The following is a 25876-nucleotide window of genomic DNA, read 5'->3' as shown; positions in this document are numbered from 1 at the left end:
CCTATTCGTATGTTTTTTCCTATTCGACTGTTTACAGCATTCGTATGGTTCCGGTTCGGCTGTTTACGGCATGCTAATGGTTTCCTGTTTGGAGGATTGGTGTCTTTGGTAGCTGCATGTATATCTGGAAGGGGAATATCTACTAAATGGCTTTAACCCCTTTTATGCCTGGGGTGCTTTGACACCGCCTAGGCCACACGTTACAGGGCCCATCGGGTGGCCCATGCTGTTAGGGCCACCCGATGGAAATTAATTTCCTGGGGGGCGCGGTCAGCAATGCGGCACTTTAACAGCGCGACCGGGCCCCCTTTGATAACATCAAAGCGCAGGGAGGAAGTGACTGCCCCGGTCACTTCCAGCAATAACAGAGCCCGTGCAGGAGGAGGGAGTAAGAGTGGTATATCTAAATCCCATCAGCCTGAGCCACTGGACCCCAGGGAAAGTCACCCTCCTGCACCTAAAAGGTAGGAAACAGGAGGGTGACATTTTGCATGTGTCTCTGTGTGTATGTGTCTGTATGTATGTGTCTCTCTGTGTATGTGTGTGCCTCTGATGTATGTGTCTCTGTGTGTATCTGTATGTATGTGTATGTGTGTCTGTGTATATGTGTCTCTGTGTGTATGTGTGTGTCTGTATGTATGTGTGTGTGTGTCTATGTCTGTATGTATGTGTGTGCATGTATGTGTGTTTGTATGTATGGGTCTCTGTGTGTATGTGTGTGTTTGTATGTATGTGTCTGTATTTATGTGTGTGTTTGTGTGTCTGTATGTATGTGTGTTTGTAAGTATGTGTGTGTCTGTGACTGTTTGTGTCTACATGTATGTGTGTGTCTGCATGTGTATCTGTTTGTCTGCATGTGTGGGTGGGCGGAGGTGTGTGGGGCGGGTACGTATGGGATGGGGACGTGTGGGGTGGTGGGAACATATGGTATGAGGAGGTGACGGGGGCTGAGTGAGGGCGTGACAGGGAGCAGAGTGATTGCGTGACAGGGGGCAGAGTGACTGGGTGACAGGGAGCAGAGTGAGGGGGTGACATGGGGCAAAGTGATAGGGTGACAGGGGGCAGAGTGAGGGGGTGATGGGGAAGAGTGAGGGGGTGACATGGGGCAGAGTGACTGGGTCACATGGGACATAGTGACTGGGTGACAGGAGGCACAGCGAGGGGGAAGAGTGGGGATGACAGGGGGCAGAGTGACTGGGTGACAGGGGGCATAGTGACTGGGTGACATGGGGAAGAGTGAGGGAGGTGACAGGGGGCAGAGTGAGGGAAGGAGGGGGTGAAAGGGGGCTGTGTGAGGGGGGGACAGGTAGCTGAGTAAAGGAAGGAGGGGGTGACTGGGGGCAGAGTGAGGAGGTGAGGAGGTGACAGGGGGCTGAGTGGGGGTGACATGGGGCTGAGTGAGGAGGTGACAGGGGGCTAAGTGAGGGAAGGAGGGGTTGACAGGGGGTGGGTGAGGGGATGACAGAGGGCAAAGTGAGGGAAGGAGGGAGTGACAGGGGGCTAAGTGAGGGGGTAACAGGGGGCAGAGTGAGGGGGTGACAATGAGAAAAGTGAGGGAAAGAGGGGGTGACAGAGAAGAGAAGGAGAGGTATTAGAAGCTACAGACTGAGATAGGAGTCTTGTGAACTCCAGAAGTCAGAGCATTGCTATGGTAACACTCTGATTGGCTGGAAATAGCAAGACACTTCAGTCTGCAGCTCACACCCAGCGGAGCTGCAGACTGAAGGCTGGTTCTCAGGGAAGATTAGAGAGGCCTTGCAAGCCGCTGGACCCCCTCCCAATGGACCGAGGGCCCAACAAGTCACTCTGCCCCAAGGTGATTTCCATTTTAGATTGTGTTTCTGTGGAACTTCCATTAAAGAACCTCTTTGTTCCTGATCTCTGTCATTAGTGTTCTTTTCAATCTAATCTATTATTTTCTATTTTAATTTCACCATGCCACCACAAACAACTATAAATGATCAAAACAGCTTATGTGCATTCATGCGTAGCTATACTCAAGTTATTTATTTTAGGTGAACAAGAAATCCAAAACATCACTGACAATTTGTGTAGTAAAGCTAAATAGTATTAAGGATAGGGTGGTATGACTTAAAGGGACACTAGTTTCCCAAATGCAATAAAATAAAATAAAATAACTGTTTTGTAGATATATCCCCAATGAAAATGTATCCATTTAATTTTGCATTTTTTATTTGGGTTATTTCTAAAAACAGCTTACAAAAGCTGCAGTTCTCTTGTCTGCTGCCTTTGCAAGCATCCAGTGGTGGAACTACCGCGGTCGCATTGGTCGGAGTTGCGACTAGGCCCATCACTCCAGTTGGCCCGGCTGCCCTGCGGACCCATCCGACCTTGGTGCCCGACGGCCAGGTAATGCAGCCCCAGCCTGCGCCGGTATAACTGCCTGGGTCGCATTGAAGGGGCCCATCGAGTGGCTAATGCTGTTAGGGCCACCCGATGAATTTCCCCTGTGATGACGTCAAACTGAGCTAGGAGGAAGTGACTGCCTTGGTGTCATTACGTGTCTGTGTATCTGCATGTGTGTCCGTGTATGTATCTGTATGTGTTATATGTTGTGTTTCTGCATGTATGTCAGTGTGTTTGTCTGTTTATGTGCATGTGTGTTTGAATAACTGTCACCCCAACACACACACTGTCAGCCCCCTTCAGCCTGCCACACTCACAATAACTCCCCCAATCCTGTCACTCACACATACCATACTCACCTCCCATCACTCTGCCATAGTTACCCTCTCACACTCTTCTCTATCACGGTCACAATCATTCTCCATCACACTCGCCCCCTTTCACCCTGTCACATGAACACCTCTAATTCTGTCATACTCATCCCCCCAACCATGCCACACTTACCCTGTGGGGCGTGAATGAAACACATGGAGGGGCTGGAAGCATGAATGTGACACATGGAGGGGTGGGGCAGGGAAGTTGTGGGGGCAGGGCAATTTTCGCACCAGGGCCCCTTGGTTTTTAGTTACACCTCTGCAAGCATCCCAGACTTTCTGTTGCTGTCCAATCACAGACTTCCCAATGCTACTCAATGAGAAGTCTTTGCAAGGCAGGTGCTCCGAACGATTACCTGCCTCTTGAGTTTGGCTCCACTGAGCTAAACTGCCAGGATGTAACAGACCTTCTCACAGCTCAGGTGCATTAGGGTGTGGAGTGTCCCTTTAGTAAAATTGTAAACTTCATAAAACATAACAATTCATACTTGCCTTTTTAAAGTCTTGCTTGAAGATCTTCGTTTTATTTTTTTTGTTTATTTTTCATTTTATTTATTGCCAAAAAGATTTCATAGCATGATGCAATTGTGCAAATTTAGAATAAAGTATGTAAAAGAACCGATGAAAATGTATATGCCTTTGCCAAACTGAAAGCCAGTGAACCCAGAGATATACTTATTGTGATTGATAGATGCATTGTGAATGTCTTTGATCTTACTGTGCAGGGCAGATGAACATTTAGAGACCATTTCATGCACAACAGCGCAGTGCTATGTTACTATCTACCTACAATACTTGGGTTAAAACATACCTCCTGTCAACATTATATCCTGGGCCCTTCGAAGACCAAATATTAAGTATTAAAAGGGACTTTATAGTCACCAGAACTATCTCCACAGCAGAAGCATGAGTGCAGGCAGGCCCCTGACTGCCTCGGGTTCTCCTTCCATGACCGATCTGCCCGAGTGGTCAGCCTGCCCCTAGGGACAGTCCCTATTTTGGGTACAAATTCCTCTGTCCCTCTTTTCTATCTTAATGTTCCTTTTTTTCTAAGAGCTCCATGTTGTTGCTGTGTCTGAGTGTATAAGAGAGTTTCACAGCAATAATACTCTCAGTAATCTTTAAGTGTCTTTAAACTACAATAAATGTGTTGAGATATCAGTCTGTGTAAATAGGGTACATTATTATTGTTCTAAAAAACATTTTAGTAAAATATATTAGTAAGTCATCTTCATTTCTCAGAACAGCTCTGCCACTGGACACCCCACCAACCACACCTCTAAAATTATAAAGTCCCTCTTTGGGATGGACCCACACATTGTTTAACTATTCTCTCCAGTTATGGGGTGGAGATAGGAGGTCTTTGCTAATCACTTTTTCCTACCATTGTAGTCTGGGAGACCCCATGCAGTTTTAAAAAATATATATATATATTTCCTAGCCTTAATGTATGTTATAAAGTACTTTCAGCATTGTGCTGTGGCACTAAACAGGTTAATTTTCACAATGAGGCACATAAGCAACATATCTAGTGGGACTTTAGACTTGGTTTTACGAAGTATAGGATTTATGAAAAAAAAAAAAAGAAGGCTTTTTGTGTCTAGTAATCACCCCCACCCCCACCCATTAAATACTATATTGCATATATATTTCTGTGATTTCCTATAGAGATGTTTCAGTTTGTCAAAGGCTCAGAAAAAATTTTTCTGATGTAGTGGAACTTCAGAATACCTTTGCCTCTATAGCTCGAAAATCTGGCATTAACCAATATAGAAAACATCTAAACAACATATTCATTGTGATGCTATCCCTGAAATTGTAGCTAGAGGGCACTCTTTGCATAGAAATGTAAATACAGAAAAACTTGAGCGATAAGGACATTTTGAAAATAAACATTCCTGTCTAAAATCTCTGATTTTACTTGTAACATGCAATTTAAAGATTTGATACAACATGCCATTTTCTTCCTCTTAAGTACTGCATCTCCTCTGACTTCTCAGGTTTCCCTAAGCAATTCATTCTCTCTGTCGTTCATCTTTATTTCACCTTATAATTAACCACTTAACACAGGATGTTTGCTAATTTCCTTTATTAGTTATTTCCACCAACGTAAATATTTCAGAGTAAATTTTAATGAATTCATTTAATCTCTTCCTTATTTTACCAGCACTACTAATTACCAGCATTCTGAATTGACTTTCTAAGCGACCAATTTGCAGTCCTGGGGGGAGAACTGTTGACTTCAAGTATACCAGGTAGAGAGGGCTAATAAAGCGTTGCGTGCTGTCTTCTTAACGCATTTTGTAGTCATGAGACATAGAAGCTTCACATAGCTGGCCCTTGAAATCCAATTCTACTGTGAAATCCAGATCTCGCTGTAATGAACAAAATAATATTAGCATACAAAAATGTTTAACCCTCGTCTTCCTGTAATGGAGTTTGTTTACACGTTTTGTTACAGGTGCCAACATGCTTATGACTGTAAGGTGGACTATAAAAAGTAGATGACACATGGAACTGCAGCCAGCGGAGACTATAGCTTAAATGATGTTTGGCCAAATGGCCAGTTATATTGTCTGCAGTTCCGTGACTGCCAGAAGATAATTGTTATTGCCCCCCGATGCAAGATTGGATTATTAACCCCCTAAGGACACAACTTCTGGAATAAAATGGAATCATGACGGAATATTTCCATCATGTGTCATTAAGGGGTTAAAAATAGACCAATCACATGATTAATGTACCAGGAAAGTAGGGAAATATGTTATTTATTTTTATTCCACAAGACACCCTAACATGCAGCCTCCTACAAGTGTATATCAAGATCACCATAAGGGGGTACAGCCAATACTGTGAGAAGGGGGCTAAAGCAGGAATTCCATTTTAGATAATTAAGGCTTAATCTAGGGGTGAATAGATAATTGAACAGGACTTCATAGATGTTGACTCTATATAATTTTTTTTGTTACAGAAAAATATAAATAAAATTAATAGAACAGTTGATAAGAATGTAAAACATCTAGTGTATACAAGGACGAGCGATAACAATGTATTTATAGATAGAAATTAACTGTGTATGCTCTGTACCCAAAATGTACCCCCAGTGAAAAATGCATAATTAAATGCATACAAGTTTTCATTTAGGGTACATCTACTAAGCTTTTTATTTTTATTTTTATATTTGGCCAGTCCATTTAAGCAAACAGGCTATGTGCACTAAGATTTATATCTATTGAGTAGACATTAATAGAAAAATATATCAATAACATTGATTAACTTGTTAGGTTAATTCCCCCTGAAGGCCCCATGCAGGTGAATTTAAATGATGTAAGAGATATGCGATAACCCAAAAGATGTGTTGGGTTAAACAATATGACAAGTGAAACTCCCATCGATCTATGTTAGGAGGGAGTGCATGTGTATCGTAAATTGGTTCTCTATGAGAAGAATTCTTGGTGGGCCCAAATGTTCTCTATAATTGATACGCATTTGACTGGACACATGTCATCTGTAATAGTGACTTCACAGTAAAAGGAGCCTCACACTTTGGAATGAAGTCTATATAACATGTCTGGATTTATTGCATTCTGTATTGTATTCTATATTAAATTCCATTTTTGGGTTTTGTTCAGCATGCCCATAATCATGCTATATTAAACATTTGTGGTGAGCTGGGAACATTTAATAGGCAAAAGGGACTGACATAAAGTGATTAGGAAATGGGGCTTTGAAAGGTTGGGATAGAAATCAAGCATAGCAGATAAAGAATTAAGATGAAAGAGGGTGAAGATGTGTAAATGGGGTCACATTAGTCAAGTTTCTAATAAATCCACTGGGACAGTTTTTATTCTGCCTCTGAACTTTCCATGGATACCTGTTACATAGCCATTTGTAAAGTTCTCGTATAACTGTCAGGATAACAGTGCTCACTGCAATAACGAGCTAACCATTGATTTGGTTATGTTCCATATAGAACATTTCATTTGGCCACAATTCTTTTCTGCCTGGAACTACATAACCCACAGGATTTATCTAAAGGCAAATTAGATGCAAGTCTGGCCTTTTAACACGTGGAGTATTCATTAATGCTTATTATTAATTATTTTTTTTATTCAGCTTGACACTTGTATTGCAATTAAACTGGTTTATCCTAAAAAGTGCATTAACCCCTTAAGGACACATGACGGAAATATTCTGTCATGATTACCTTTTATTTCAGAAGTTTTGTCCTCAAGGGGTTAAGACAGCATATTATATGCATATATGCATATATTGATATAGATAGATAGATAGATAGATAGATAGAATGTAAGCTCATTGGGCAGGGCCCTCCACCACCTATGTTCCTGTACGTTCAGTTGTCTGGCAGGTTACAATTACATGTCTGTTAGTCCACCTATTGTACAGCACTATGGAATCTGATGGCGCTATATAAATAATAAAATAATAATAATAGATAGATAGATAGATAGATAATGACTTATGAAGCCTAAATAATGTCAGTTTTCTACTAAATAATGTCCGTTTTCTAGATCACACCAGGAATGCAGTATATTTCTCAGATTAAAAACATATATATTTTAATGCAAACATTATTTTTTTCTACTTTACTTTGCCTTTAAGTTCAACAACAAAAATAGTAGACCAATCTGTAAATCTTAAAACTGAAATGTGAAAAATGTACAAGATATTTTACAACTAACATCAATATGTTTTTATGCAAAACCAGAAAAAAGTGTGCACGAATTCTATGTTTTTCTAGAAATTGGCCATAATGATTACATCAGCTTACTAAATCAATGGCATTTTTTCAGGTATCCATAGAATGATTTGCATCTGACAAGAGTCCTGCTGACAGCACCGTACATAGCAGACTGTTGGAGCTGCCCCAGCCATGTGCACACAGCTATCTTTGGCATATTTAAGACAAAACCAACCACAGCTGTGACCTTGCAGAACACGCTATGTTAGAGGAAACGTTTGCCATGACTTTCTCTTATTTGCTGTAGATGAAAATAATTTTACCTTTGGTTTTTGGTGTCTTCTAAAGAAAAAAATAACAATAATACAAAAAAATTAAGAAAAAATAAAATCATAACTTTCACCCCCCCCCCTCCCCCTGCATAATGAGTATTTCATAAGATGCATCAAATCTTTATGAAATATCCATCATGACTGTGACACTAGTCAAATAACTGGGAGCATAAGATGGACATTTTATGCATGTCTCCGAATGACTCATGTTTAAGTCACCCTGTGTCCATTATAGATGCAGGGTGTGTATTATTGCTATTTGTTAAATGTTTTGTGTACTCCCCTGTCCTAATGATGTTCTCTACCAACATGGTGGATTTTGCTGTGGAGCCTGTGCAGTTCCACCTGTTGGTTGTTAACGATCTTGCAAGCCTGTATAGTGACATCTGTCGGACGTGAAGATCTTGCAACAGTTATTTGCAGTGCATTACCAGACTAGCAAGACTTGATAATTTGCATATTCTGGTAGATTTGCATATTATGATTTATACAGGCTGGGGACATAGAAACATAGAAACATAGAATGTGACGGCAGATAAGAACCATTCGGCCCATCTAGTCTGCCCAGTTTTCTAAATACTTTCATTAGTCCCTGGCATTATCTTATAGTTAGGATAGCCTTATGCCTATCCCACGCATGCTTAAACTCCTTTACTGTGTTAACCTCTACCACTTCAGCTGGAAGGCTATTCCATGCATCCACTACCCTCTCAGTAAAGTAATACTTCCTGATATTATTTTTAAACCTTTGTCCCTCTAATTTAAGACTATGTCCTCTGGTTGTGGTAGTTTTTCTTCTTTTAAATATAGTCTCCTCCTTTACTGTGTTGATTCCCTTTATGTATTTAAATGTTTCTATCATATCCCCCCTGTCTCGTCTTTCCTCCAAGCTATACATGTTAAGATCCTTTAACCTTTCCTGGTAAGTTTTATCCTGCAATCCATGAACCAGTTTAGTAGCCCTTCTTTGAACTCTCTCTAAGGTATCAATATCCTTCTGAAGATATGGTCTCCAGTACTGTGTACAGTACTCCAAGTGAGGTCTCACCAGTGTTCTGTACAATGGCATGAGCACTTCCTTCTTTCTACTGCTAATACCTCTCCCTATACAACCAAGCATTCTGCTAGCATTTCCTGCTGCTCTATTACATTGTCTGCCTAGCTTTAAGTCCTCAGAAATAATCACCCCTAAATCCCTTTCCTCAGATGTTGAGGTTAGGACTCTATCAAATATTATGTACTTTTACGTCCAAGATGCATTATCTTGCACTTATCCACATTAAATGTCAGTTGCCACAACTCTGACCATTTTTCTAGTTTACCTAAATCATTTGCCATTTGGCTTATCCCTCCTGGAACATCAACCCTCTTACATATCTTAGTATCATCCGCAAAAAGACACACCTTACCATCAAGACCTTCTGCAATATCACTAATAAAAATATTAAAGAGAATGGGTCCAAGTACAGATCCCTGAGGTACCCCACTGGTGACAAGCCCAAGCTTCGAATATACTCCATTGACTACAACCCTCTGTTGCCTGTCACTCAGCCACTGCCTTACCCATTCAACAATATTGGAATCCAAACTCAAAGATTGCAGTTTATTAATAAGCCTTCTATGTACAACAGTGTCAAAAGCCTTACTGAAATCTAGGTAAGCAATGTCTACTGCACCACCCTGATCTATAATTTTAGTTACCCAATCAAAAAAATCAATAAGATTAGTTTGGCATGATCTCCCTGAAGTAAACCCATGTTGTCTCTGATCTTGAAATCCATGTGTTTTTAGATGTTCAACAATCCTATCCTTTAACATGGTTTCCATCACTTTCCCCACTACTGAAGTAAGGCTTACTGGCCTATAGTTGCCCGACTCCTCCTTATTATCTTTCTTGTGAATGGGCACAACATTCGCTAACTTCCAATCTTCTGGGACTACTCCTGTTAACAATGATTGGTTAAATAAATCTGTTAATGGTTTTGCTAGTACACCACTAAGCTGTTTTAATAGCTTTGGGTGTATTCCATCAGGTCCCATTGACTTATTTGTCTTTACTTTTGACAGTTGAAATAGAACCTCTTCCTCTGTAAACTCACATGTAATAAATGACTCATTTATCCTTTTTTTTTTAACAGAGGTCCCTTTCCTTCATTTTCAGCTGTAAATACCGAACAAAAATATTCATTGAGGCAGTCAGCTAGACCTTTATCCTCATCTACATACCTTCCTTCTTTTGTTTTTAATCTAACCAATCCTTGTTTTACTTTTCTTTTCTCATTTATGTATCTAAAAAAAGTTTTGTCCCCCTTTTTTACTGACTGTGCTATTTTCTCTTCTGTGTGTGATTTGGAAGCTCTTATAACTTGCTTAGCCTCTTTCTGCCTAATCTTATAGGTCATTCTGTCTTCCTCACTCTGGGTTTTTTTATAATTACTAAATGCTAACTTTTTGTTTTTTACTATTTTGGCCACATCTGCGGAGTACCACAGTGGTTTCTTGAATTTTTTGCTTTTACTGACAAGTTTTTTATGGACATTGTTAGTAATTGTCTTGCCTACGGACATTGCCTACGGACATTTTACGGACATTGTTAGTAATTGTCTTGCCTAAAAATGCAAAGTCCCCAGAACGTGACAATGCCTCTTTAAATATAGAATAATCCCATTGTACAGCACTACGGAATTTGCTGGCGCTATATAAATAATAAAATTATAATAATAATTGAAATGCAGATGCAGACATTTCAAATAATCTGCAATCCTACAAATTATAATAACTCGGTGATCTCATGTAATCACTAACTATCAATTCAATTAAATCTGTCCCATTAAATACTCTTTACAAAAATATTATCAAAACAGTATTTCCATAGAATAATATTATTTCCATTAAACCACAATATAGTAAATTTAGCTGTGAGGAAAATTTGATTACCAGACTATCTTCCATCTTGGAAATGGATCACAATTTTTAAACTCTCAGAAAAAATTAAGAGATAAAATGCTTTTAATGAAAAGAAATTAGAGATAATCAAGGCTGCATGTACTCAGAATCTTAGATTAACAATGGCAGAACTAATGTGGAGAGGGCCCTGATGCAAAATACTTTTTGGGGGCCTCTCTGTTGCAAAGGTGGTCAGAAAGGTAAATCCCCATCTGTGGCACAACTCCCACATAGCTTTAGAAGCTAGGGATCTACTTTTTTTTCCCCCATACTTGCAGGGTTATATTTTTAATCAGTATTTGTGTGTTTGAATGAAAGCATGCTTATTTATTGAGTATGTGTGTGTGAATGTAGAGGTGTGTATGTGTGTAGTGTTGACATTCAAACGTACTGTTGCCATTTAAAGACAGTAGTGCATGTGTAGTGTTGGTGTTTGAATGAAGGGGTATATTTCTTTGTGGTGTTGGCATTTGACTTCAGGGCTGTTTTGTATGTAGTGTTGGTGTTTGATCACATGGGTATATTTGTAGGTAGTGTCTGAATACCAGAATGTATGTACATGTACACATACACTGCCACACACACATACACACACACGGACATACTGATAGACACATATATACTAACTGACACATAAAAACAGATACACATACACAGGTCATAATTTATTTTTTTGTAGTCACTCTCCTGTTTCCATAATGTTTTGGTGCAGAAGGGTGGACACCAGTGAGGTGCTCAGGTGCTGACTGAGGTTGATCAGAGTCTGAGGGTTGCTCTAATTTAGCTCTTCTCCCTCCTCTCTGTGCCTTCTCTACCCCTTGCCCTCCCTGTGTGGCTCTATGCCAGCTGGGATGAAGTGACCTGACAGGTACCAAGTCACACTGTTTAAGGGCCTTTGATCAGACATGCCCCTTTGGTAAGTAAGTGGGCCACCTGATGGGCCCACCAGCTTGTGGGCCCAGGCAGCATCAATGGTAGTTCTGCCACTGGGGATTAACACAGCTGAGCTGATAAACTGCCGGCATTTCTCTGTTCATAAAGAAGCACTGTTTAAATTACCTGACGATACTAAGTGCCCCAAGCACCTATAGAAAGCTCCAGTAAGATAGGAAAACTTTATTACTTTTTTTAAAAAAAGTATTGAACAGATGTCAATATGACTAATACAAGATCTAGACTTTTCTTATATTGAAAAAAAAAAACAACCTAAAACAGAGTATAAGAAAACACTGGGAACATAATGAAGGTGGTTTACATTAGGTTTGCATTTTGGGGTACTGTCCCCCAAAAAATAGGACCCGGGGACCGCTCCCGCATTTTGATATTTGACTGAAGGTTTTAAGATGCAGGAAAGGAGAGGGCACTAGAACCATGCACATAAATCTATTCCTGGTCTTCCTTGAAGGGCCCAGCGGTCGGTCAGACAGCCTTGTCACCCTTTTAGGGGCCACCCCACCCATTTCACAGGTATGCCTACCCCTTTCTGCAACTCGCGCTCTCACTTCCTTTTAGTCCGGCCGGGTACAGGAAACAAAAGCTCCCTGTACCCGCGGACCATACAGGGTTCGGCCACGCTACAACAGAGGTAGGGGAGGGTAGGGGGATAAATTGTAAGGGAGGGGGGAATTGAAAGGGGGGGGAAATAAAGTGACAGGGAGGAGGGGGGATAAATTGTAAGGGGGGTTAATTGACAGGGAGGGGGGAATTGAAAGGGGGAGGGAAATAACGTGACAGGCAGGGGGGGGATTAATTGACAGGGAGGGGGAATTGAAAGGGGGGGAAATAAAGTGACAGGGAGGAGGGGAGGATTAATTGACAGGGAGGGGGGAATTGAAAGGGAGGGGGAATAAAGTGACAGGGAGGAGGGGGGGTAAATTGTAAGGGAAGGGGGGATTAATTGTGAAGGAGGGGGGTTAATTGACAGGGAGGGGGGAATTGAAAGGGGGGGAAATAAAGTGACAGGGAGGGTGGGGGGGATAAATTGAAAGGCGGGGGGGATAAATTGAAAGGGGGGGAATAAATTGACAGGGAGGGTGGGGGATAAATTGAAAGGGAGGTGGGATACATTGAAAGGGAGGAGGGAATTGAAAGGGAGGGGGGAATAAATTGACAGGGATGGTGGGGGGATAAATTGAAAGGAAGGGGGGATAAATTGAAAGGGAGGGGGAATTGAAAGGGGGTGGGGATAAATTGAAAGGGATGGGGGGATAAATTGAAAGGGAGGGGGGGATGAAATTAAAAGATGCGGAAAGAAATTGACAGGGAGGGGAATTGATGGGGGAGGAAGGGAGAATAAGAGTGGGGAGGGGAGAAGAGAGTGACAAGGGAGGGGGGAGAAGAGAGGGACAAGGGAGGGGGGAGAAGAGAGTGACAAAGGAAGGGGGAGAAGAGAGTGACAAGGGAGGGAGAGGGGGAGAAGAGAGTGACAAGGGAGGGGGGAGAGATTGACACCCATCACACACACACACACAATGCACCCCTTACACACAGAAAAACACACAATGCATTACACACACAGACACACACACACACACACACAAGCAATGCATCCCTTACACACACAGAAACACACAATGCATTCCTTACACACACTCAATGCACCCCTTACACAGACTCAATGCACCCCTTACAGACGCACACACTGCATCCCGTACATACACAGAAACACACCTTGCAGCCCTTACACATACAAACACAGATTCACACAATGCATTCCTTACACATATCAGGACATCCCCTACACACTCCACCCCCTGTGAACAAACTCATTGGTGGAACATGAAGGTGGACCCTGGGACACAGACCTTGAGCGGTGTAAAGGGCCCCCCAAAAATGGAGCTGCTTCCCGTTCTCCCAGAACATTGAATTTTTGTGACCACAGTTACAAACAGCCTCCAGAGAGCCTGTTCTACACCAGACCAGTGGAGCCAGACTGCAGCCAGAGCCCATCACCATCCTCATCTGATTGTAAGTAGGCAATCTAGCATATTATTCGTGGCACTTATCTCTAATTTACCTCACATTAAAGAAACACTATAGTCCCCAGAACCACTGCAGCTTAATGTAGTGGTTCTGGTGTCTATAGCCTGTCCCTGCAGGCCTTTTAATGTAAACACAGCGGCACTGCAGCACTGGCGTTAGTTAACATGGCAGATCATATGGGTGGGGCATTGTGATGTCACATGGGGGGGGGCGGCAAACTTTACTTTTGCCTAGGGCGGCAAAAATCCTTGCACCGGCCCTGCAAAGGAATAGTTTGCAACTCCTTGCTGACCCCGTCCCCGGTCATTTTATATGTACACATACATTTCCACTTGCTTTCCTTTACCTAAATTACCTTACTGAATGCCACCTCCTCCACTCCTCTTCACACCATGTCCTACTGCTCTTTTCCATAATACCAGATTGTACCCACATCATTTACCACAGCACTAGATATTGCACCCAATACAACAGACTGCACCCCACTTCCATGTCTCCCCCCATCTTTCCTGTCTCTTTTTCCCTTCCTTTCATGTCTCTGTTGCCCAATTTCTTCCATCTCTCTTTCCCCCTTCTTTCCCTGCCTTTCTCCCCTTCTTACAATGTCTCTTACCCCCATTCCATCCATGTTTCTCATCCCCCATCCCATGTCTCTCCCCGATTCCTTCCACGTCTCTCTTTCACCCATTCATGTATTTTTCCCCTTCTGGGTCCACCTTAAACTTCATGCAGCAATGTCTCCAATGATGGCACCAAGATTGACCCAATAAACACTCCAGCAAAAGTTAATGCATCTTTCAAGTAATGGGATGTAATTCTCTCCCTTTTTTCACCTCAACAAAACTGATTGCCGATGTGCACGCCATCATTTTAGACGTCGGGAGTAGTAGTTCAGCTAGCCTCCGGCAACTAACTATAAGACCTGACTACACAGCGAGCAAACAGACTCTTGGTGCGAGGCGGGGGACAGAGTTTATTAGATAGTCAAAAGAGAGAAATGTGTTGAAGGGCTGCTGCACTTTACAGGGAACCAACATCTTAACTGGCATGACTCCACAGCCAAATTCATGACAGGTTTGTCAAAACCGGTGCAAAACAGCTGAATCCCACCACTTTATTCACTGCACATTTTGGTGAAGAGCACAGGAATAAACAGTGGGAGTGAGAGAGCTATTACCATAGAATATAATACATGTGGACCAGACAGTAATCTGATTGAAGGCTACATTTTGATAGGATATACATATAGGGTATGCCTGATTATAAACAAATATTTACAGTCATAAACATTTCATGACTGAATGTAAACTAATTTCGGTTTAGACAGGTGATTTTTACCATACGCTTCTCCTTAACACATACTTATGCTACAATATGCCAGAAATGTATAATTTTCATGCATTCGTCTGTGACTATATTCTATAAGATCTAATACTGGTGTAGATTAAAGGAGTGGTTATGGTTCAGTTTCAGAACTGTTTGACTTCTTACCTGGGATTTGCTCGGTGAAGCTCCCTGTCTCTTCTCAGCGCTTCCTATGTACTGATCAGCTGATCGCTCTCAGCCACTGAGCTGAGCCCTGCGCTGCCTGACTTAGCTCCTGTAAGCTGAAGTGGATGTGGTAATCAGTTTCCAGCAGACCCCAGGTAAGAAGTCAAACCATTCTACAATGGTGTGACTACTTACAGTGGGGAATGCCAGAACACCATAACCACTGCAGCAAAATATAGAGGTTATGGTGCTTGGGTGTTCTTTTAAGGTAAAAAGAACAGACATGTCGTTTTAAACTTCCCATATCCAGATTACACTGCTGTAACAACACGTTTTCCATATTTGCCAAGACAATACCAGAGCTATCACTTACAAACATCTATTTTTTGACGTAAATTATAAATCGTAGTAATATAAACAAGAAAACTTAAATCTTACAATGTTGTTTGCATTTGGTTTCATAGAAATTGTTCCAAAAAGTTCTTCTCCTCTCCGTACAGTTAAGTAATCCTCTAGGTAGAAGACCGTTTGTTTCCAGTGTGTGTATGGGGCATCAGGGGCTGCAGAAAGAAAAGAATATGTGCATGAGACTATTGTTGAATTTAAGGGAAGTTTATAGGGGCAATATAAATCTGGGATAAAAAGTAATATTAAGTCCTGAATACTGTGACCAAGGGGTAGACTGGTCACACATTTTCAGCATTTGTGGACTGGTATGCCAGACATCAGGTAGGGCCCAGCTGCTTGCCAAGTGTGCTGCTAGTTAGGGAGCCCCCCATGCAGCCTACCCCGCACTAAATTGAAGACAATTATCACCAGTGTAGCTACAGCAAGTGGGCTGCTTAAAATACATGGGGGTAAAGGCGAGATGAGGGAAAATGAATTGTGGGTGATTCGGGAAGCATTATGTAAGAATTTGAGGGGGGGGGGCACAAGAATTGAGGTGTGGGTCACAACCAGGGACACAAGGTGAGAGGAACTAGGCAATTCAGGGAAAGAAGATAAGCAAATTGGGTGAGATGGGGTAAGAGACAACATGAGGGTAATTGGGTGAAGTGGGGGGAATTAAATTAAATGAATTGAGTGAGGTGGGGCACAAGGTAAGAGGAAATGGATGGATAGGGGCCACAAAAGGACATACACAAATAGAAGACACGGGGATACAAGGGAAGAGGCACAAGTGTGATGGCAAAGAGGCACAAGAGGCTCTTGAACTGGAAATAGTTACATAACTTGGCATCTATTCAATAGTTGCCAGTTTTAATGGTATCCACAAAATTTGTCCATAAAAATACATCAACATGATGGTATACATGGTTTAGAGCAGGGTTATGCAATATTTGACACCCCAGATATTGTGGACTACATCTCCCATGGCGCTTACAGCCATAATGCTGGCAAATCAGCAGGGAAGATGTTGTCCACAACAGTTGCCTAACCCTGATTTAAAGGCTAACTGTTAGTTCAATGCTGGTTATTGATAAAATTGATGATAGTTATAATAAACAATAAGTGATGGTTGTGCTTAATGACTAAGGATCAGATACTTATTGTACCCCCACGACATCAAAACTAATGGAAACTGCATATAATTACTAATGTCTCCATATTATTTATTTATTTATAAAATATTTTACCAGGAAAGATACATTGAGATTTTGCTTGTTTTCCAGTATGTCCTGGGTCCACAAAACATTGCATTTATACAATAGGGTACAATAAAATACAAAAACAATATTAATACATAGTGATGTCCCGAACGGTTCGCTGGCGAATAGTTCCTGGCGAACATAGCATGTTCGCGTTCGCCTCGGATGGCGAACATATGCGATGTTCGGTCCGCCCCCTATTCGTCATCGTTGAATAAATTTTGACCCTGTACCTCACAGTCAGCAGACACATTCCAGCCAATCAGCAGCAGACCCTCCCTCCCAGACCCTCCCACCTCCTAGACAGCGTACAATTTAGATTAATTCTGAAGCTGCATTCATTTTTTTTTTTTTTATTATTTTTTTTTGTGTTTGTGTTTATTATACATTATCCTCCATAGCCAGTAACCTGTGTTTATTATACATTATCCCCCCATAGCCAGTAACCTGTGTTTATTATACATTATCCTCCCATAGCCAGTAACCTGTGTTTATGATACATTATCCCCCCATAGCCAGTAACCTGTGTTTATTATACATTATCCCCTGTAGCCAGTAACCTGTGTTTATTATACATTATCCTCCCATAGCCAGTAACCTGTGTTTATTATACATTATCCCTCCCATAGCCAGTAACCTGTGCTTATTATACATTATCCTCCCCATAGCCAGTAACCTGTGTTTATTATACATTATCCCCCCATAGCCAGTAACCTGTGTTTATTATACATTATCCTCCCATAGCCAGTAACCTGTGTTTATTATACATTATCCCCCCATAGCCAGTAAATTGTGTTTATTATACATTATCCCCCATAGCCAGTAACCTGTGTTTATTATACATTATCCCCCCCATAGCCAGTAACCTGTGTTTATTATACATTATCCCTCCCATAGCCAGTAACCTGTGTTTATTATACATTATCCTCCCCATAGTCAGTAACCTGTGTTTATTATACATTATCCCTCCATAGTCAGTAACCTGTGTTTATTATACATTATCCCCCCATAGCCAGTAACCTGTGTTTATTATACATTATCCCCCCCATAGCCAGTAACCTAAAGATTACTTAGTATTAGTAAATAATATGCCCCTACTCGCTATACCGCGAGTAGGTGCATGTCTAGTAAGCAGTGTGCAGCCTGTGGCTGCTCACTGTAAAAAAAAAACCTAATAACCTCCCCCCCCTTGCGCGGCTGGTGGGGGCCTCATAAATAACAATAAGGGGGGGACACCTACTGTCCTCCCCCCCTGGCCCCCACCCCTGAGCGGTGGGTGGGGGCCCTAAATAAAGATAGGGGGGGACGACCTACTGTCCTCCCCCCGGCCCCCATCCCTGAGCAGTGGCCCTAGATAAGAATGGTGGGGGGAGGACCTACCGTCCTCCCCCCCGGCCCCCACCCCTGAGCGGTGGGTGGGGGCCCTAAAAAAACAATACGGGGGAGGGACCTACTGTCCTCCCCCCTGCCCCCCCCCGAGCGGTGGGTGGGGGCCCTAAATAAAGATTGGGTGGGACGACCTACTGTCCTCCCTCCGCCCCCCATCCCTGAGCAGTGGGTGGGGGCCCTAGATAAGAATGGTGGGGGGACCTACCGTCCTCCCCCCGGCCCCCACCCCTAAGCGGTGGGTAGGGGCTCTAAAAAAACAATAAGGGGGGGACCTACTGTCCTCCCCCTGGTCCCCACCCCTGAGCGGTGGGTGGGGGCCCTAAATAAAGAGAGGGGGGGGGACCTACTGTCCTCCCCCCAGCCCCAACCCCTGAGCAGTGGGTAGGGGCCCTAGATAAAAATGGTGGGGGGACCTACCATCCTCCCCCCGGCCCCCACCCCTGAGCAGTGGGTGGGGGCCCTAAAAAAAATAAGGGAGGGACCTACTGTCCTCCCCCCTGAGCGGTGGATGGGGGCCCTAAATAAAGATATGGGGGGGACCTACCGTCCTCCCCCCCCGGCCCCCACCCCTGAGCGGCGGGTGGGGGCCCTAAATGAAAATTCCCCCCATACCAATCAAGGTGACGAGGGGTCCCAAGCCCCTAGTCACCCCTCCCCCACCCAAATCAAACTATCCCCTACCTACCCCCCTCACCCTAAAAATAGTGAGGGGGTATAAAATAACTAACCTGTAAAAAAAAATTAAACTTACCATTTGACGTCTTCGTTTTTCTAAAATCTTCATTTTTCAGCCCCAAAAAAGGCCAAATAAAAAGCCATCATACCCGTCAAACTTAAAATAAAATAAAAAACCCGAGCGCACTCATTTTACACAGAGTGGGAAAATTCCAAAGAACTTTCCCACACTGTGTAAAATGACACAGAGCACTGTGATTGGATGGCTTGAAATCCATCCAATCACAGTGCTCTGTGTCATTTTACACAGCGTGGGAAAATTCCAAAGAACTTTCCCACGCTGTGTAAAATGACACAGAGCACTGTGATTGGATGGTTTTCAAGCCATCCAATCACAGTGCTTTGTGTCATTTTACACAGCGTGGGAAAATTCCAAAGAACTTTCCCACGCTGTGTAAAATGACAAAGAGCACTCTGATTGGCTTAAACCCACCAATCAGAGTGTTCTTAGCCTAATTGAAGGGCGGGGCAAGGCTTAATAAGCCTTCCCCCGCCCTGCGTAGCTCAGTCTGCGCGGAGCCCTCCATGGGTGAAGATGGATTATTTTTTTGCGCTCGGGTTTTTTCTTTTTCGGCCGTTTTTTTTTTTTGCGCTCAGGTTTTTTATTTTATTTTAAGTTTGACGGGTATGATGGCTTTTTATTTGGCCTTTTTTGGGGGCTGAAAAATGAAGATTTTAGAAAAAAGAAGACGTCAAATGGTAAGTTTAATTTTGTTTTACAGGTTAGTTATTTTATTCCCCCCTCACTATTTTTAAGGTGAGGGGGGTAGGTAGGGGATAGTTTGATTTGGGTGTGGGGGGGTCTGACTAGGGGCTTGGGACCCCTAGTCACCTTGATGGGGGGGATTTTCATTTAGGGCCACCACCCGCCGCTCAGGGGTGGGGGCCGGGGGGGAGGACGGTAGGTCCCCCCCCACCATTCTTATCTAGGGCCCCCACCCACTGCTCACGGGTGGGGGCCGGGGGGAGGACAGTAGGTTCCCCCCCTCTCTTTATTTAGTGCCCCCACCCACCGCTCAGGGGTGGGAGCCGGGGGGGAGGACAGTAGGTCCCCCCTTATTGTTTTTTTAGGGCCCCCACCCACCGCTCAGGGGTGGGGGCTGGGGGGGAAGACGGTAGGTCCCCCCCACCATTCTTATCTAGGGCCCCCACCCACTGCTCAGGGGTGGGACCGGGGGGAGGACAGTAGGTCCCCCCCTCTCTTTATTTATGGCCCCCACCCACCGCTCAGGGGTGGGGGTCAAAAGGGGAGGACAGTAGGTACCCCCCTCTTATTGTTTTTTTAGGGTCCCCACCCACCGCTCAGGGGTGGGGGCCGGGGGGGACAGTAGGTACCCCCCTTATTGTTTTTTTAGGGCCCCCACCCACCGCTCAGGGGTGTGGGCCGGGGGGGAGGATGGTAGGTCCCCCCCACCATTCTTATCTAGGGCCCCCACCCACTGCTCAGGGGTGGGGGCCGGGGGGGAGGACAGAAGGTCCCCCCTATCTTTATTTAGGGCCCCCACCCACCGCTCAGGGGTGGGGGCCGAGGGGGACAGTAGGTCCCCCCCTTATTGTGTTCTTAGGGCCCCCACCCAGCGCTCAGGGGTGGGGGCTGGGGGGAGGACGGTAGGTCCCCCCCCACCATTCTTATCTGGGGCCCCCACCCACCGCTCATGGGTGGGGGCCGGGGGGGAGGACATGCATCAACTATGTAATTTTCCATGGGAGTTTTGCCATGGATACCCCTCCGACATGCCACAGTCCAGGTGTGAGTCCCCTTGAAACAACTTTTCCATCACTATTTTGGCCAGAAAGAGTCCCTGTGGGTTTTAAAATTCGCCTGCCTATTGAACTCTATGGCGGTTCGCCCGGTTCCCCCTTTCGCGAACATTTTCGGAAGTTCGCGTTCGCCGTTCGCGAACCGAAAATTTTATGTTCGCGACATCACTATTAATACACAATATATACAAAATTTAACATAGAACAGGTAGGAAATATATAATCAACCACGTGCATTCTCTTTGAGATATGTAGAGAGGGATCTCTTAAAGGATTATATATATATATATATATATATATATATATTCATATATTCATAAAAAACTAATTAAGAAAAAAAGCAACTTATATATATACATGAAAACATTAAATATTAATGTCATAGCTTTTGGTAGTAGACAGATGCCAAAAGGTAAATTAATAAAGGACGATGCCACCTTAGCAATGACTCCAAATAAAAAAAACACAACCAGACCACGCTGCTTTATATGAAAATATGCAGACAAGTTTTACTCACTCCTCCAGATCATACAGAACACCATATCGTGCATTACACAGGGGATTGTAAATTTAAATATCTGGTTTGCGCCAAACAATGTATGCCTTGAACATCTCACAATGGTTTACATAGAGAACTTCTCCCACAGCTTATCATAATAGTTTACAAGATGTACATTTAATCCCCATTCCAGTCTAGATTTATAGTTATGATAGATAGATAGATAGATAGATAGATAGATAGATAGATAGATTATAGATAGATAGATAGATAGATATTAGAATAGGAACAAAGACAAAATACCAATACAAACATTAATTTCCTGTTCATTTGCAACACAACTCCAGGACGTGGGTACTGCTCTAGATAATTCAAAACTGTCCAATTCAATAAATAAATTGCACTCAACAAGGGTGAGTGTGACTATTAATTCTACAATGCCCTGCGCTAATATTGGTACCTAAATATGAGCAATGAAGGCTGTGATAAACTGTGCCACACGTATTTAACAAAGATTTTTTTTTAAATAAACCTGTGTTATTTTTTCAATTGTTTAATTTCATGAGAGCACAGTGTTTTGTGCATTTTTTAAGCTGGTGATCAAAAGTTTTAAACAATAAAGACAAGTTTTCACAGCCTTCTTTGCTCATATTTACCTTGAATGCCAATACTAGTGTAAAGCACTATATACAAACACATAGATTTCAGTGAAGACATTATTTTTAAAAGCCTGTCTGCATCTTCCTGGATGACGCCAGCAGTTGTGTACAGAGCAGTTCAGCCATTTATATAGTAGAGTGAGTCACAATCTCGGAAATGCCAGGACTTCTGATTTAGAGATTTTAAGGTGTACTGACAAAATATGGAACATTGTGGATATCTGATGGATTTCTTTGGGTTCACAGCTACATGTATTCGTACACTGCAAAAAAGAATGTCTGTGATTTCCATGTAATTATATAGTTATGGATTTAGGCTAATAAAGATGCCATCAAAGGGGTTCAGTCAGAAGGTCAAGTGATTTATGAATGTCTGCAGTAGCATGAGATTGCATCTGTAATGCTAAATAAACCCCAACACACAGAGTCTAACTTTTTTTTGAATAAATATGGAACATATTACCGGACTTTAGAGTGGCCGGGCTTAACATGGCTGAATAAGAATAGTGAGGAGACAAAATACAAGTGACCCAGAAGACAGGAGAACGTTAGACAAAAGCCAAGTCAAAGGATACCAGAGGACAGAATAGTCAATAAACAAGCTGAGTCAAAAACCAAATATAATACAGAGGGGCACAGTAAGTACTACAGGGACCAATAATAAGAACCACAATATGGGAATGAGTAAAGGATAAAGTGCTCTAACTATAGAAGAGCACTTCTGCTTTAAAGCCACACCCCAAAACATTAGATGAAAATGAATAAAGTATTTTGCTGAAAGTCTGGGTAGATTAGCGATCAGGTTGCAGATCCCCATGAGGGTTCCTGGGAGCAAGGTAAGTAATTGTGACAGCATCTTCTATTTCAAACATTATTTGAATTTTTTGAAATTGAAGATAAGATCTAAATTCATGGGATTGAGCATACTCAACAATGTATGAAAATTATGTAGTACTTCAGGTTTCCAATGAAATTCAGATCAGCAGCCCAAAACTTGTAGTGAAACCCAACTATTCAGGTGTAATTTATGAGAGTTTTTTCATTCCCAATAGACATTCGTCACCGTACCAGACAGGGATGCCACTTATCTCCTCTTCTATTTGCACTTTGTAAACCCCCTAGCCCAAACAGTTAATGAAGGCACAGATGTATCTGGTATACAAGAGGATAAGTGGTTTATAAGGTGGGTTTCTTTGCAGTTGATTTTCTCATATCACTTTCAAATTCAAGAGTTTATATTCCCTTCTTAATTAGTACCACAGAGTTATTCTCCAGATCATCAAGATACAAACTAAACATATCTAAATGTGAGGGATTGCATGCGTTACTTTAATGAAATGGGATTTTGGGCACTGGCATCTTCTATTAAATTTCTCAGTAGGTCTAAAGAAGTTTATCTTGGAGTTTGTATCAGCCCTTAATGAAAGTACATAGAGCCACTACACACATCTGCATGAGTCCTGCAAGTCACTGGAGAAAATGCTCACTAATTGACAACCTGTCCTCCCAGGGCTCCTTATGACACCCCTGCTTTATAACCCTAATTTTTGTTCTGACATGCAACAGAGACAGATTTTTTTCCCAGTGGTGATAGGATTGTAAATTGTTTACAGTAAGCAACCTGCAGTTGGAAGGAAAGTCCCTGAGAATAGAAGCCTTTTGTGAAAGACAAGACTCAGAGATTAACTCATGCTTATTGCAGGCTTCTTAAAGAAAGACGTGCTCTTTTAATGAAACTTTAAAACAGCCTTTTTAAATACAACTCAATGGATAGATCTTCCATGTTGAATATCTATATATTGTTACAGTCTAACAAAATACAGGAGAAAGGAAAATATCAGTTTCTATGGTAACATGATCTGGGCATTACAATTTCATATAGGAAAATACATTACTGCATATTTTTTTAAATGCTTCATGCTTCAAACATAGTCACATCTTTCCTGACCACGCCTCTCTTTGTTTCAGGAATTGTTAGGGAAGAGGTGTCTGTTTTTTGCATTTTGACTCGACTCAATAGTTAAATATTATGTCTCTGTAACAAACTTTGCACAACTGCAAGACGGTATACTGCAAATCATTGGAAGTTATATTCTATCCTGTTCATGGCTTTCTTGAATAAAGTACACTTCATATATGATATGGAAAACGTGACTGTCAGGCTGCATGACATCTTGGAGCCACATAATATGGTCTGGCACCCCAGGCAATTATTTCTTGCTACTTTGTAGCTACTTATTAGTAAACCATATTATTATATGGTTCTTGCCACATTCTGTACTTGTTGGCAAGCAATTTTGCTCCTTTCATCGTCTTCAAAAACAGCCATTATTTCAGTAGTCTTTCAGGTTTTTTTTTTTATCCTTCTTTAATACTCATCTCTCCTCACTTTAATCTGACTCTTTAGTCTTTCTCTATGGTTTAAGTTGTTGAACCATTTTTTTTATATATTTTTTTTCTTTTCTTGATATGAATCCTTGTTTGATTTATTTATGGCCCATGGACCATATTGATTGCTGGACTATTCTTTATTGATTAATTTATTTTGTTTCAATTCCAAATATTCTCTACACCATCGTTTAAAAAAAAAAAAAAAGAAGAGAGTAACACTTAACCCCTTCAGGACCGGACTGTTTTGGCCATGTTGTATGTTAACGACCAGAGCTGTTTTAACACTCTTGTGGTGTTTGTGTTTAGCTGTAATTTTCCTCTCTCTCATTTACTGTTCCCATACAAGTTGTATATTGGGTTTTTTTCAGGACTAGAAGGGCTTTCTTTACATACCATTATTTGTATCATGTCATATAATTTACGTTAAAAAAAATAAATAAAATATGGTGACATATTGAAAAAAAAAACACATTTGTTTTTTTACTTTTACCTGAAAAATCTTTTACTTATCTACAAAAGCTAATGGAAAAAACTACTAAAATCGATTCAAAATCTTGTCCTGAGTTTAAAAATACCCAGTGTTTACATGCTTTTTTTGCATTTTTATGTTATTATTTTTATGTGTTTATTTATTTTTACTTACTTATTATTAAGTTATTATATTATATATATATATATATATATATATTTATGAGTGTATTTTATATATATATACACCTAGTATTAATATATATATATATATATATATATATATATTTATTAATATAACAATACACCTAGTATGATATATATATATATATATATATATATATATATATATATACATACATACACACACACACATATAATTATATTTTTATTCATTCACAATTTTTTTTTTTTTAAACATGCAGGGAGACTGCCTGTAAACACAGGCAGTCCCCCTGCATGCAGATACTCGAACGCCTATTGCAGCTATATGACCGCTCTGTTAGATCGATCACATGGTCGCGGGGGCCTAATTTGCTAAGGGGGGGCTGTCTGGGCTGTCAGGCAGTTCCCCCCACATCAGGAACAATCCCAATCGCCGCCGGGGGAATGGCGGTGATCAGGTAAGTAAATATTACCTTTATGACGGTACAGGACCGTCACTAGTCCTCAAGGGTATTTTTCCGATGACGGTCCTGAACTGTCTGGTACTTAAGGGGTTAAAGAGTTACCTGAAGAGCTTTAAATTATGATTTGTCTACATTTTTAGAATTAGAGAATTAATGACTTGGTCCTCCCACTTTATTTCTATAAATAAAAAAAAAAAAATGAAAAAATAAGCATAAGCTGACCTGGAACCCGGCAGTGGATGAAGCCCACCTCACTGCTCTTCCATTCTGCGTCATTAGTTTACTCATTCACTCTCTATGGTCCAATCAAAAGCTTCTCACAGAGAAACATTTGATTGGACTGATCTGATCAGCTCACAGTGCACATGTTCTATCTGAGCCATGTATGGGAGTGGGGGAGGTGGACAGAAGGAAGGGAAAGTGAAAAAAAGGTAAATTTGAATGCATGGAGGTGGGGAGTGGTGGAGAGAGTACTCACGAAGGATGGGAGAGGACATCAATA

The 25876-nt window shown here is 41.8% G+C and overlaps 1 protein-coding gene across 1 annotated transcript in view; it reads right to left on the bottom strand.

Moving 5' to 3' along the window:
- Window positions 1-4849: 4849 nt before the first annotated feature.
- PRMT8 (protein arginine methyltransferase 8) overlaps window positions 4850-25876 on the bottom strand; it is a 276310-nt gene continuing 255283 nt past the window's right edge. Inside the window, exons 9-10 of the mRNA XM_063447793.1 lie at window positions 15633-15754; window positions 4850-5116 (exon numbers count right to left, since the gene is read on the bottom strand). Of these exons, the coding sequence (XP_063303863.1) occupies window positions 5033-5116; window positions 15633-15754 (206 nt within the window). The 3' untranslated portion in view covers window positions 4850-5032. The remainder of the gene's footprint in view (window positions 5117-15632; window positions 15755-25876) is intronic.

This window comes from Pelobates fuscus, chromosome 3 (assembly GCF_036172605.1).
Source record: "Pelobates fuscus isolate aPelFus1 chromosome 3, aPelFus1.pri, whole genome shotgun sequence".
Taxonomy (NCBI): domain Eukaryota; kingdom Metazoa; phylum Chordata; class Amphibia; order Anura; family Pelobatidae; genus Pelobates; species Pelobates fuscus.
The sequence above is the reverse complement of the archived record's forward strand: the minus strand, read 5'-3'. Positions and strand labels throughout refer to the sequence as shown.